General features: G+C 40.5%; 1 protein-coding gene across 6 annotated transcripts in view; it reads right to left on the bottom strand.

Annotated features, from left to right (window-relative positions):
• The window catches only part of DLGAP2 (DLG associated protein 2), a 1,392,398-nt gene that overhangs the window by 1,232,218 nt on the left and 146,092 nt on the right, over positions 1-14,088 (bottom strand). For 2 of the 6 annotated variants that reach the window (XM_082249548.1, XM_082249549.1), the window contains exon 2: positions 9,245-9,352. The exons of 2 other annotated variants lie outside the window; for them this stretch is intronic. In XM_082249548.1, coding sequence (XP_082105674.1) covers positions 9,245-9,259 — 15 coding nt within the window. In that variant the 5' untranslated portion in view covers positions 9,260-9,352. Of the gene's footprint in view, positions 1-9,244; positions 9,353-14,088 lie in introns of those variants that run through there. 2 more of the 6 variants (XM_082249551.1, XM_082249554.1) reach the window with 2 other exon arrangements.

The following is a 14,088-nucleotide window of genomic DNA, read 5'->3' as shown; positions in this document are numbered from 1 at the left end:
ATATTTATGGCATTATTTATATGACTGAAATATTGCACCGTACACTTTAATAATAATACACCTGGAAGCACAAAGAAGCTGTAACAATATGTGTGGTTTTATTAACACGTGTCAAAGTTGCAAAATTATGCTTACACATTTGCTTTACCGTTAGGCGTGAAGGGGTTCATTTCCTTGTCCTATATACTCAAGACACTGGATTCAGAAATGCCCCACTGTGAAAGCCACTATCTGTCCCAAGCTGAGGCTCTGTGTAATGATTTCAACAGTTTTCTTTCTCCTGCTTGCAGTGACTGTAGTAAGCTGCCACAGCCCAAGTGCAAAAGATAGAAACCATAAATGAATGCAGACACAGCTGACTTTTGGGGCAGGGTTCAGCTGTCACCATGGGGCATGTCTGCAACTGGGCTCTGGAATATAGTTACATGTTCACAGGAGAGATGTAGAAAAGAGAGTCAAAATGTTCCTTAAACCTGCAAGACAAAGACATAATGAGCTAGTATGCATCGCATTCTAGCTCATTATGAAATATTTACCTTAGAACTAAGCCCCGACGCGGTCGCCCGGACAACGCTGAGGGAGCTGCGTCTCTTCTGGGTGCAGCGGCTCCGGCGCTGTGAGTGGCCGGAGCCGCAATGACGTCACTCCTGCACATGCGCGCGGGAGTTTACTTTCCGGCAAGGAGCCAGCAAAGAGCTCTGAAGGTCCGCCGGACCTCCACAGCGCATGCGCCGCTGCTGTCAGCAACTGCATGCCGGGCGAATATCTCCTGAATCGTGCAGGTTTAGGAGATATTAATTTTACCAACAGGTAAGGCTTATTATAGGCTTATCTGTAGGTAAAAGTTTAATGGCGGAGTATACTTCCGCTTTAAATATAAGTGCACTCATTTTTTATATTTCAATAATTTTTATTGAATAACAAGATACAAATGCAGATGCAAACAGGTGCTCAAGTCGCTGCCATTACTGAGATATAATTCCTTCAAAAGCTTAACAGAGACAATGCACATTGTCGTCAGGTAGGAGGACCTCAGCATTAATTGCTCTCGGACAACAACTCCAACAAAAACAACAATAAAAATAAGAAGATGACAATCATTACCAAAAGAGCTAAAGATCACACTCTCGATCCACTGGGGATCAGCAGCATAGCAAGCTCAAGTAGCAAAATATGGTAGGCAATGCATGAAAGAGCTGTTTCACAGTGGGGAAAAAACAGGGGATGGGGCAGGGTGGGAGGAACAGTAGGAAGAAGAGAACCGCTGTTTGCATACCCAAGAATATAATCAAATGTAAGGCCACATGCTTTTCCTAAAGTATCTTGAGATAATCAGGAAACACAAACATAAAATAGTAGAAAAGAAAAGTAGCCAAGAAGGAGAGAAAAGGAAAGGAAGAATAAGAGAGGGTTAGCCTGGGACTCACTAAGGTACCAATAGATATTGTATCCATGGATCCTATGTCACATTAAACTTCTTAGTAGAGTTACGAAGGATAAAGGTAAGTCTGTCGTTAACAATGATCCAGTTAAGTTTATGCTTTATATAATCAAGAAGAACCATTGACTGCTTCCAGTATTTAGCAATAGTTATTCTAGCTGCCAAGAACATGTGATTCATTTTGCTGATTATTTTGGGACCTCGTCAGGGATATTTTGAAAGAGGGTTGATCTACGGATATTGACTCCCGTCACTGAATATACAAAATGAAACATTCAAATCCAAAATCGAGTTACTCCAGGACATTGCCACCAGACATGATACATGGTTCTTTAAACCACACTCACCTTACTCCCCTGCAACTCAACACATTAGCAGTCTCTTCCTTTAATGGCTGTTTATGAAGGTAATGGATTAGTTTAGAAGTAGTTTCAAATTAGCCATTTCCAAGCTCATTTGTATGAACGCCACGGTATTCCCTTCCTTCAACTAATAAGCATTTTGAGCAGTAAGTACAAACCTCTATACTGCTAATTAAAAGTCACCCGCTCTCCAAGCCATGCTGCAAGGTCACATTACATTAGTGCAGACGTGTTCTTGGGAGTTTTTGCCGAATAAGTGATCTTATTATTCTGCTCATATTTCTCAAAGTATTCAGAAAATAGTCAACATAATACATTAATACAGATCTGCAGAAGAGAGAGAGAAAAATGATTGCTTAGATAAGGTGTTCTCTCATCATATGCTGGGCAATCAATCTTTGTTTATATTTTTATTAACACCGTGGTGCGCTTGAAAACTCAATCTGAAAAATACTTTCATTTAAACTCCAATTCTAGCTGCACAAAAACACTGAACAATGATTTAACCTCTTTTTTGTTATTTATTCAGCATTACTTCTGTTTAGCTTTCAGTAGGTACCAATAATACATCTGGGACACTTATTTATTAGAGGTACATTCCAATCAAAACTGTTACTTTGAACCCAGTTCTTCTAGAACATGCTTTGGAGAGTGCACCCTCACAGATACTGGCACACATCTGAATGTGTATGGGCATGAAATTTATATTACCCTGCATTGTGGTAATGTGCAGTTTCAGTTTCAATATATATATTTTTTTAAAACAACAATTTCATAAACAATACACAGAGCCACAAAGCAACCTCAAACATATGGAAGTACACATTGTAACATAGTATACATAGGTGTCAGGACCTGGCTCACCTGCGGGTGGCACTGTGGTTCCTACATCTGAAGGGGACAGTTCCGGTGGGTGTTTCCCAGCAGCCAGCAAATCCCAGTAAGTAGTCTCCACCTGATAATGGCTGCTGGGAAGGTATATACCCCTCCCCTGATCTGCATCAGTGCTTCATTGTTTTACCTGCCACATATCAGCTTGCTGATTTTTTTAAACCTGATCCCTGCCTTGTCCTGTATCCTATTACCCCATCTCTGTTCCCCTTGTTCTCAGTCCCTTTCCTGGCTATACCCTGTTTACCTGTGCTTCCGCCTTGCTGGTATATATTGTATTATAGTTAGTGTGCTAGTTAGGTTTTCTGTCACTTTGTTCACATACAGTTTATTGTTTACACATATTTTCACGTTTGCCTTGTATACTGTTTGCGGTTGTTTGATGGGGTTTTTGTTTACTATTAATAAATCTTACTTAAATCATACTCAGTCGGATTCCAGTTTCCTAAGTACAGCTACACTGATCTGGTAATCCCTGATGCTGGATGCTTGCATTTGGTGTCCCATACAATAAGTGAAATGCAGGTGCAAGTGTGTGGAGGTACCATGCAAGGTGTAAGTGTGCAAGCTCCCTAGCATGGCATAGATGATAAGTATAGCTATTAGGGAGGGGATACAGAGGATGTAGCAGGATTTCCAGCCTTTGTGCTGGATGTGGGTCTGCCAGGGTTTACAGCTAGTAACAACAGCTCATTTAAGCATGGTCTCCAAGTGTGAGCACTGAGAAAAGAAACAGTCCAGCATCTTTGGGTTTTGTGTTTATTTTAGGAACATGGATGGGAGAAGGGAATGAGTGGGATACTCCTCTGGCTCGACTATACACAATATAATGGGACAACTGAGAAAAATACCTCTTGACGCTGACTTGACGCAGGCCGAATGCCGGTCAACGCCGGCTGGCGCTTTTTTACACTGACTTGCTGTCTGTGAACTTGAACTGACTTCTGACACTTCCTTGTGACTCACAAGTCCTTTGTACTGCTCCCTTTAGCCTTCCTGGCATAGGTAGCCATTTGTAATCACTGCTGCAACTCTTAACTCTTCAGGGCCCACACACACTGGCACCCTCTTTCTCTTCAGGGTCTAAACACTGGCACTCCCTTTCTACAACTTCTGCACAGGCTAGCTGGCTCCTGGATCCCGCTGACCTTCCGGAGTGGTCCCCTCTCCAAGGCAGACCCTGGGGCAGTTTACAGTACTCATGACACTGCTTTCCTGGAAACTCCAACCCCCACAGCTCCGCTTGGTCCTCTCTGCAGCTCAGCTCAACCTTCTGTCCACTAGGCCCGCCGCCCAGGAGATCCATTCCATGCTGACAGGAGGATAGACAGCTGTCACCTCCCTCCTGGGACTCTGCTTCCCACCAAATACATCCTATCATGTGCCCCCCATAGACTTCTACCCCCTCCCAGGATGCATTGCAGAAGAATCTGCCCTCTAGGATGGATACAAGCCCTGGTGTGCTATTGGTCAGGTTTCCTCCACTGTCCAATGAGAGCCCCCATTGGATACAGGGGGGAGACTCCCCAACTCAACAGTCACACCTGAGAACACATGACAGGCTGACTGAATAATTGGACCCTGCTGATAAGCAGACAAGGTCTCCCCTATAGGTTACCTAGCAGGGTGCTACATATATATCATATACTATTGGGACACAAGCCATACTGTAATTTACGGTTATCAAAAATGATCTTTCCTTTTCAACCTGCAGTGTTGGAATTTTCTGTAAAATTCAATGCAATTAGGCAACTTGGAGGTGTTCTACACAGTTTTTATATGGAACGCCCCCAGAAATGTCATTTTCTGCTCGCGTGATTGGCTCACTGATTTTCCCAGAAGTCTACACTAAAATACAAGTCAAATTTTAGTTATCCTCTAAACAAAAATTTCAGTTTTGGTGAAATCACATCTAAAGCGATGCAGACCCTGCCACTCTTCTCATTAGAACACTGAAAGTGCACCAGCTGATTAATAAATGAAAAAGTTACTCAGATTTAGAATCAGTATCCAAAAGACACAGCTGAACAAACAGCTTTTTCTTCAGAGCAGGAACAAGTAGAAAGTTTAAAAAAAAAAAAAAAAAATCTGTACTGTGCATTGATTAGCCAGACCAGATTTTTTTCTTTCCTCAACAAAATTATAGTTACTCTGTAGCCACTTTCTGACCGTATACAGTACATATATGGCGGCCAGGTGGCTCTCCTGCGCTGGATCATGTATCTAGTACATGATCTGCGTGCTGAACTAGGGAGTGCACCCGCGCATCCCCGTCACCCATCTGTGCTCTGACTGGCTGCAGCACAAACCAATCAGCAGGTGCTGGCCTGCTGATTGCTTGCTGGCAACAGACGATTGACTCCGGAAATTACTGAAGAGAGCAATGTGTGGTTAAACAAACACAGGGCTTTCTTCTGACAGCAGCAATGTGCTGTTTTTTTTCCCTGCAAAGCAGCACAGTAAAAACTTAGTAAAAACACCTCAAACAGTAAAACATTTTGGGCACACATTTAACCCCTTGATCACCCTAGATGTTAACCCCTTCCCTGCTAGTGTCATTAGTACAGTGACAGTGTATATTTTCAGCACTGATCACTGTACTGGTGTCACTGGTTCCCACAAAAGTGTCAAAAGATGTCCGATTTGTCTGCCATGAAATCGTAGTCCCACTATGTCACAGATCAAGGCCATTACCATTAAATAAAAATTAATAAAGATTCCATAAATATATCCCATCGTTTTTGGACGCTATAACTTTTGCGCAAACCAATCAAGAATTGCATAGCCAGGGATAACTATGGCACATACAGTTCCTCAGCCCCCTTATAAACAAAAAGAGAACCAAGTAGGATTTTATGTGATGAGTTTCTAGGAGAAGAGCATCTAAACAAATAAGCTGCAATTTTTAAATTATGCAATGAGAATGGGAATGTGTAACAAATATAAAGTAGGTGTGAAAAAATAAACAAAAAGTGTACTTGCGCGCTGCTATGTTATACTGAATTAATGTTTATGTACAACAGTTAAAACATTGATGTGTTAATAGACAGATAGCTGACACCTTTACACACTCTCAATACCTGTATCAATGTACTAGGTTATAATCATAAGTGGTGTCGTGCTCCAAAATCAAACAATGTAAGTATCTTTCTTAATCCATATACAAAAACAATTTGCATTAAAGCGGAGTTCCACCCGAAATTTATACTTACCTCCATCTTCTCGCTCCCGGTCACCTGAAAAACAAATGGATAATCGCAATTTTTTTTTTTTTCACTTACCTTTTAGAGAAAATATACTCACCTTACTTCCTTCTTCCTCCCCTCGGCGGCCACGGCGATTCGTCACTTCCTGGATTTTGCAATGATTCCTGGGAGCTGAACGTCATCGCTCCCAGGAATCATTGCGCCTGCACCGGCCCCGACGTCAGTTCCGGGGCGCGCGCGTCATTCCCTTCTAAACAGCTTCTGGGCATGCCCAGAAGCTGTGGAGGGATGACGCGCGCGACCCGGAAGTGACGTCGGGGCCGGTGCAGTGCATCGTGGGACCGAAGAAGGAGGAAGAGGACCGAAGAGGACGCGGAAGAGGATCGTGCTGGCTTCAAGCTGCCCACACCTGAGATGGCAGCGCTGGAGAAGACAATTTCAAGGTAAGTATTTATCCTGAAAGGTAAGTGCAACCCGGGACAGATCAGAGGCTAGCCATTGTGGAATGTGCTAGCCCTGACTGTCCCGGGGGTATTTTTGTAAAAAAATGTATAACCAGGGTGGAACTCCGCTTTAAGACAACAAATCAAAACATATAAGTGAAAATGCAGTGATAAATCAGCAAACATATCATCCTATAGTGCATATTTGCTTACATGCACTTATTATTTCATCAGTAAAATGTTTAATCACATCCAAACTTGTGTTTCCTTAATTGGTGTTCACCACTATGTTCTCCGAACATTAGCATGTGTTAGTAATTATCCCCCCAACTGATTTGCTGTGACCTGAGGGAAAAGACCAACCAATGATCTATATGCTCTTTTTGTCCTTATCTTGGGATCTATTTTGCAGTTGCACTTCTCTGACGGCAGCCTTAGAGTTAAAATCCTCCTTTATGCTTATCTCCATTCATCAAGGTCATGAAAAAAAAAAAAAGCTGAACATAGTGCTCCTTCTTTAAAATAACCGGTTTTATTCAGTACTAAGGTATAAAATAACACACATTTTTTGGGTGCTATGAGTGCACCAGACTGTAAACAGCATGCAATCCTCACAAAACAAATCAAACATTGTGATACCGCAGTATGTTCTTTGTGCGCGCCTAAGCGTGATGTCATACTGGCCCCTACCCTACGTGTTACGCCACAGGACACATGGCTTCCTCAGGGGGATCCCTCAGGGATATTCATGTCCCTACTCATGCTAACCTTTTTCAGGCTTTCTTAAAGTAAGGTCGCAGTTTAAAAAAGCTGACAGGCAGCCTTTTTTATGACATAAGCGGCTGTCTAAGTCTCTTAAACTATTTAAACTCTCCTTGCCTGTCAGTGCTTTTGCTTGTAAGTGTATGCACGCAACCGTAGCTCAGTGTACAGTCTGGATATGAAAGAAGGTCTCCCTATTTTTCTCACATCTGAAAAATCCCACGCATTGATGGTTAGTGGCAACCTCAGCCCGGACTCCAACCAGGTCATGACCCCAAAACATTTAGCTCTAACCTTCGGAGCTTAATTATGGGGATAAGCTACAAGGGGCAGAGCAAAACGTGTTGGAGGACATGGCCTGGTTGGAGTCCAGGCTGAGGTTGCCATCAACCATTGATCAGTGGGATTGTTCAGATGTGCGGCAAATAGGGAGACCTTCTTTCATATCTACCAACCACAGGAGCCAGGCTCCCTCCCAGACCAGCACTCCAAGCGGTGGATATCGAGGACTTGCACCACAGCTTCAAACAGGAAAGTACAGTTACGCCTTGTAACTTCCCATTTAAATAGGTGGTGTAAGCACTTTTACAGGCAGAATTGCAATTTTAGCTGTTATTCTTAAGTTAAGAGGCATTTTAAAGCTTTATATTACAGTGATTTTAGTACAGAGAGTATAGTTTGGAAGAAACTTTCAGCTGTTGATCTAGTGATTAAATATATATATATATATACAGTATGTCATGGATTGTTGATAGTGTTTAGCAGTATTAGACCTAAAAACAAAAATTTAATATTTTGCAACTTGCAAATTCTTTAATGTGGGGAATGCATTCATTTTGTGTTTTTTTTCGGATTGTCACTTCATTTTAACCTGATGATCTGGCCAGCAACATACTTCATGCCTTAGGGCATCTCCACTTTGGAAAGAGGAGAAATGGAGGCAACTTTGGACAGAAACATTGTTAATCTGGAGGGATGGTAGTGTTAGATGCGCTGCTAGATTTAGACGGACTTGACTAACAAATAAAAGCTTAACTCTTGCTAACAGCTAGCAGTTACAAAAACATTTGTTCTCCTTCTGTGTTATACGGTTTGTCTCAAACTGCTTTTTTTGGTTTGAGACAACCCTTTTTCTTGTTCTGGTACAGGAAGTTGAAAAAAAAAAGCAGACTTTCTGGGTAAAATTAAGAAAAATAAGCCTAAAAAAATGCAGTCACCACATCTAAGGAGCTGCAATAGAATACATTTGATTTTGTGGTTTTAAATATCACTTTAACATAATTATTTTCTCCTACTTCTAGAATGTTATGTCTTACTTACCTTGTTAACAAACTTATTATGGAGTATACATTTAAATTTACAATCAATGGTAATTCACATTTGGATTAGCAGTGTCAGTACACATTGTCAACCTCATATCTTGCAGGTGAGATAGAAAATTACATTAGAACATTAGCTCAGGCTATATCCACTGTATCTCTTGCTCTGTAGTAGAAATAACACATAGGGGTCCATTTATAAATGTTTTCACACAGATTCACACATTTTTCCAATTGAATCCAATTAGAAATATGTGTTTTTGGAAAAAAAAAAAGAAAGAAATGTGTAAATGCTGGGTGAAAGTTGTGTCAATCTTGGGTGAAAATGTTTAAATGTACTATAGTATGTAATATATTTTTTTCTGCTCACTTTATATCTCTATTTGTCATAGTAGGTCTTTGTTTTAGTATTAGGAAACCTATGGGCCATAATTAAAGTGAACAACACACTTGACACCTTTTTTTGCCTATTTCTGTGCCATTTTTACAGCTTTTTCAGAAGCACTTCCTTTGGCTGTTTCAAAGGTCATATCACCTTTGGTTGAGCATAAATTAGATGTCTTAAAAGCCAACCTGACATTAGACTAAATTTTCTAAGCTGCTAGCATGGATGAAGTTCTTTTTTTGCCATGTTTTGGATAGATGCTCTGTGATGATATCATGATGCTATCCAAGCAAAATTTTCACCATAAATCACTTAAATGTAATAACAACTGCTACATGAAATCAGTTCAAAGCATATATACATCAAGCAATAGTAAATGAAGTGCCATACATGAAAAGCAAAGCAATTTGTCCTGTGAAAATGATAAAGGTGTACCTGAGTAGTCCCCATTATGTCTGAGCCTGATGCACGATGCAGACATTCGCAGGCAGCAGTGGAGGGAGAACGTGTGCACACAATCCAGCTTCAAGATGCTGATATAGCCTAGGATGGGAATTAATAAAAATGAAGTAATAAAATGTATATAACACAAAAGAATGTAAATATGTGCAAAATTAAGGCTAGGGTAGCAATGTGATGGTCAGCATAACAAAATGTATGGCCTTGAACATGAACTTTAACAAAATTATACAAGCGCACTGAAGTCAACACTTTTTTTTTTTTTTTTTTTTACAAAATCTTTTCTGTATGGTGTTCACAGAAGAGAAGGGCCAAAAAAAGCAAGCATGCCTCCTCAAAGTGAGGCTCCTCATTATGAGTTTTGAAGTTAAGTAATGGGATATTTCTGTCAAGCAACTCATCTAGTCAGAAGAGCTTGCCATTGCACAGGGGAATTTTCAAACTAATGTCAGCATTGGTTACTGTAAGTTTTTAAATGGTCTCGGTACTTACTGGAGTAATTGGAGGACTAGCAGATACCTTTCATGTGGAGCCGTTTTTAGATTCATGCTCAGCTTTTATGGAGAGTTAGATCTGTCCAGCCTGCAATAAACTGCAAGTGCTTCAGATAATGTACATTTACATCCAGCCACATATAAACTCAGTTGCACATATAAGAATGTACAATCCCAGTGTCATATTAGTGAATGAATGGGTCCAGTGGTATCGCTAGTCATTGGCACCTTTAGTACTAGCCCCAAGTCTCTGCCCTGCAGCTACCACTTCATAAAGATAGAACGCTAAATGCTTGTGTAGGCTAGGAAAGAAACTGACATTCTGTAAAACTGACAGACTCTGGTATTGGGAAACAGAGCAACAGCAAGAATAATCTATCTCTTTAACCAATATTCAAAGTAGTGGGTACAGGGTACGGGGCTAAAAAAAGAGGAGGATAGAGCAAATATAGGGGATTCAGAAGAGGAAGAAGAGGAGGAAGTACATGAGAGTTGTTCACTGTGGCACTCTGAAAGCCTTTACCAGAAATTGGGTGCTCTAGGTTCTTAAAGAGATCCTTAAAAAAAATGCAAGCAAAGCAGAGACAAATCAAGTATTTTAAATGCTTACTTGGAGTGTTTTTGCTTTTCATGGTTTTCAGGTCCAATGTGGCTGATGCAATTCAAGGGGCGTCCCCTCTTCATTAGAGGGCTCTAATGAAAAGGGCACTCCCCTTGATATGCGTCAACAATATCGGACCTGAGTGGCTTCTTCCCACGCAAGAGAGTATGTGCTGTGGCCCTATTGGGATTTATTGATAAGCTAACATACACTTGTGTTTGTGAGTGTAACATTTGTTTTTTCATTTTACTAGTTAATGGTTTACAAAAATAATACACTAGACTGGTGCGCCCTCTTTTTGTTGTTTTCTAGTCTATGTGTATTGGGGCATCCCAAGTCCTAAGAGGGCAGCAAGGCATGGTGGCCTAATGCATCTCTGGATTGGAACAGAGAGGGTCAATTGGTCTCTGAAAACCGCACTAGAGCACAGGAGATTGTTCTTATTCATCTGTTTGTGCAATGCCAAGGCAGAGGCAAAATGTTTTTTAAAACTAGCAAGCATGTTGCGCCAGGCTCCCTCTTTAATATGGCGACAGTCTGGGGAAGAAGAGCCTTCTGCAGCTTCCTCCAATACTGCCTAAATATTGCGTTTTGGATGAAGATGGATGAAGATGTCTGAATTAAGGCCATAATCTGTTTGAGGAAAGGTTGCAGAGAATTTTGCTGCAGTCAAATAGGCTGCTTGCTGCGTACCTGAAAGAGAGCTAGAATCAGATACAAGATACCTGTGTAAGAGCGGATTCTTGCTCCGGTGCAAGGTACGCATCGTCACTGGGAGGTTGACTGTTGTGCGGGTCTTCAACAGAGCAAATGTTTGCCTGCAATTTTGCATTTGCTCCCTTTAGTCTGGTCTTTGCCATATCCACAGGTAAGGATATTCCCCTGTGGGGTGTCCCAGATCAGGGTGCAGAGGATAGGGCAAGCATGTCCAGAGGGTGTACTCGGTATCCCAGGTTGCGACCATCTTGTAATGAATCCTTGTAGCAAAAGGGGGTGAGGAAGCCTCTGAGGACCTTATAAGGGCCCTGACAGTAACGTCAGAGACACAGCACTTCCAGAACAGATCAGATGGATTCTGATTGGTCAGAACTGTCACAACCCTTTAAGCAAAATCATCTGGAATGAAGCCTAGAAAGGTATATCAGTAGATCCCCACCCTGCCTGTATCTTTGTTTGCTACTGTCCTTAGCTCTGCTAATGCCAAAACTTTACAAGCCTACAGAAATACATTTCTGACATGTTACATTATTATTTTCAACCAGTTTTGTACCATTTTTTTATTAAAAAGCAGTCCTTGTGCTCTAGTCCTGTGAGTGTGCCCAGCCAGAGAGGAACATAATGTGCTGTGACACTTATGGTGGTCAGTGTGGCGCTGCACATCGGTGAAGCGGCCAATAACCTGTCATTTCTATTACGATTACCCTGTATGCAGCATATTCCAAAATATTGCTTTTAAATATACACGCAAGTTGCCATTTAACCACCAGTTCACAAGATCTTAAGCACTGGAATCATTCTTCATTTCAGAAAATGTGCAGCTGAACATTTAGAAGCAATTAATTAGGAAGTGTACATTAATGCCAAATGTGGCAAAAGACAGAAGATTACAGTCTCAATAAGTTATGAGTCAGATACATTAGAAGCAATTAAGTAATAGTGTACAGTCAAAATGTGGAGGTTGCCTTTAGAAAATTAATTTGACCTAATTGTTTTACGTGTTGCTTAGTAAAGCCAGAATCATTTGCCTTTTTTTGTGTATTTCAAAATCCATGTCAGGAGAAGTTGTGAATGTCTTTTTTTGAATTCTTACAAACCAACAGCAGAATGCTAACAACATAAAGCAGCCCTTTTGTTAAACGGCATAAAAATATTATATAAAATAATATATATATAATACTATAATATATATATATATATATATATATATATATATATACACATATACACACACACACACACACACACACACAGGTGCATCTAATAAAATTAGAATATCATCAAAAAGTTAGTTTATTTCAGTAATTAAATGTGATGCTCCTATATTATATATAGATGCATTACATTACATACAGAGTGATATATTTCAAGCATTTATTTATTTTACCCTGATTACTATGGCTTACAGATAGTAAAAATCCAAAATTCAGTATTTCAGAAAATTTGAATATTACATAAGACCATTAAAAAAAACAACAAAAAACAAAAATTATTTTTAATACAGAAATCTTGGCTTACTAAAATGTATGTCCATGTACAGTATAGTATGCACTCAATACTTGGTTGGGGCTCCTTTTGCAAGAATTACTGCATCAATGCGGTGTGGCATGGACCTGATTAGCCTGTGGCACTGCTGAGGTGTTATGGAAACCCAGGTTGCTTTGATATCGGCCTTTGACTCTTTTGCATTGTTGGGTCTGTGCTCTAATTTTTCTCTTGACAATAGCCAACAGATTCTCTATGGGGTTTAGGTCAGGCGAGTTTGCTGGCCAACCAAGCCCAGTGATACAATGATCAATAAACCAGGCATTGGTACTTTCGGCAGTGTGGGCAGGTGCCAAGCCCTGCTGGAAAATGAAATCAGCATCTCCATAAAGCTGGTCAGCAGAGGAAAGCCTGAAGCGCTGTAGAATTTCCTAACACCACACCACATTTTTGGTCACAGCTGAAACTGATTAACAACCCCCACTGCTATGTATATATATTAAAAGTTAAAGTAAAAATCCCAATTTCTGGGTTGTCCTCAGAAAGGTATTAGAGGGAAAATCTTCAAATGGGGACAGTAGTTCAGATGGCCTGGGGGTCCTCAAGGAATTTCCTAAATTTGAAGGGATTTCCTCCTACTTTCTGTTTCGGCTATGGGACAGGAAGTGAAGGTAAATCTCCACAATAAGACAGAAATAGCAGAGAAAAACCCAACAGGGGTTATAACCCTCCCTTACTCTATCTAAAATGAAAAACAAAAGTTTTGCCTACAGTTCTATTTAAAGTTTTTAGTTAAGTATATATATATTATATATATATATATATATATATATATATATATATATATATATATATATATATATAAAAAAATATATCCTGCATGGTAGTACCTGGTGCTTTAGCTTTCCTCTTTCTCAACTCATAGAAATAATGTTTGATTAGAATCTTACATGTTTGTTTGCTTGCTTGCTGTTCCATATTTTAATTCTTTACATACAGATTTGCAAAAGCCCCTTCTAGTGGTTTCTTAGAATAAATTCCACCCAAATAGCATTCTACAATTAAAGTGTTCATAAAAAAAAACATGTGGATAGTGGCGCAAGCAGGGGTGTGTTTAATGCAGTGTAATGTCCATCATGCACTAATAGCTCTGTCTGTGGGATGAATACTGCACAGTCAATAAAATCAGGGCTAGCCTGGAGGGGAGTAGAAGCGGTCCCCAAACATGCAGAAGAAGAAAAGAAACAGGCTCCTCTGAATGTAGACTGTTATGTGTTTAATTGTAAGAAAGAGAAAGAAATCACATTAAAACATGGATACAGGCACATAAGGAAATCTGGTGGTCGGAGGCTGCATCAGTCCGTCCTAACAGGCCGTTTTCTGCTGCTCGTGAAGCTGCCCTGGCTGGAAGGATGTGGAAGTAATGGTGGATGATGAAACCGAGGGCTGGATGGCAGGCTGGACCGCAGCGTCATCTGTGATTACATCACCAGCGTGCTCGAGACCATTTCGGAGCATGCGCA

Source organism: Pelophylax lessonae, assembly GCF_965119305.1.
Source record: "Pelophylax lessonae genome assembly, chromosome: 3".
Lineage (NCBI taxonomy): Eukaryota > Metazoa > Chordata > Amphibia > Anura > Ranidae > Pelophylax > Pelophylax lessonae.
This window is presented reverse-complemented; position numbering and strand designations above follow the sequence as displayed.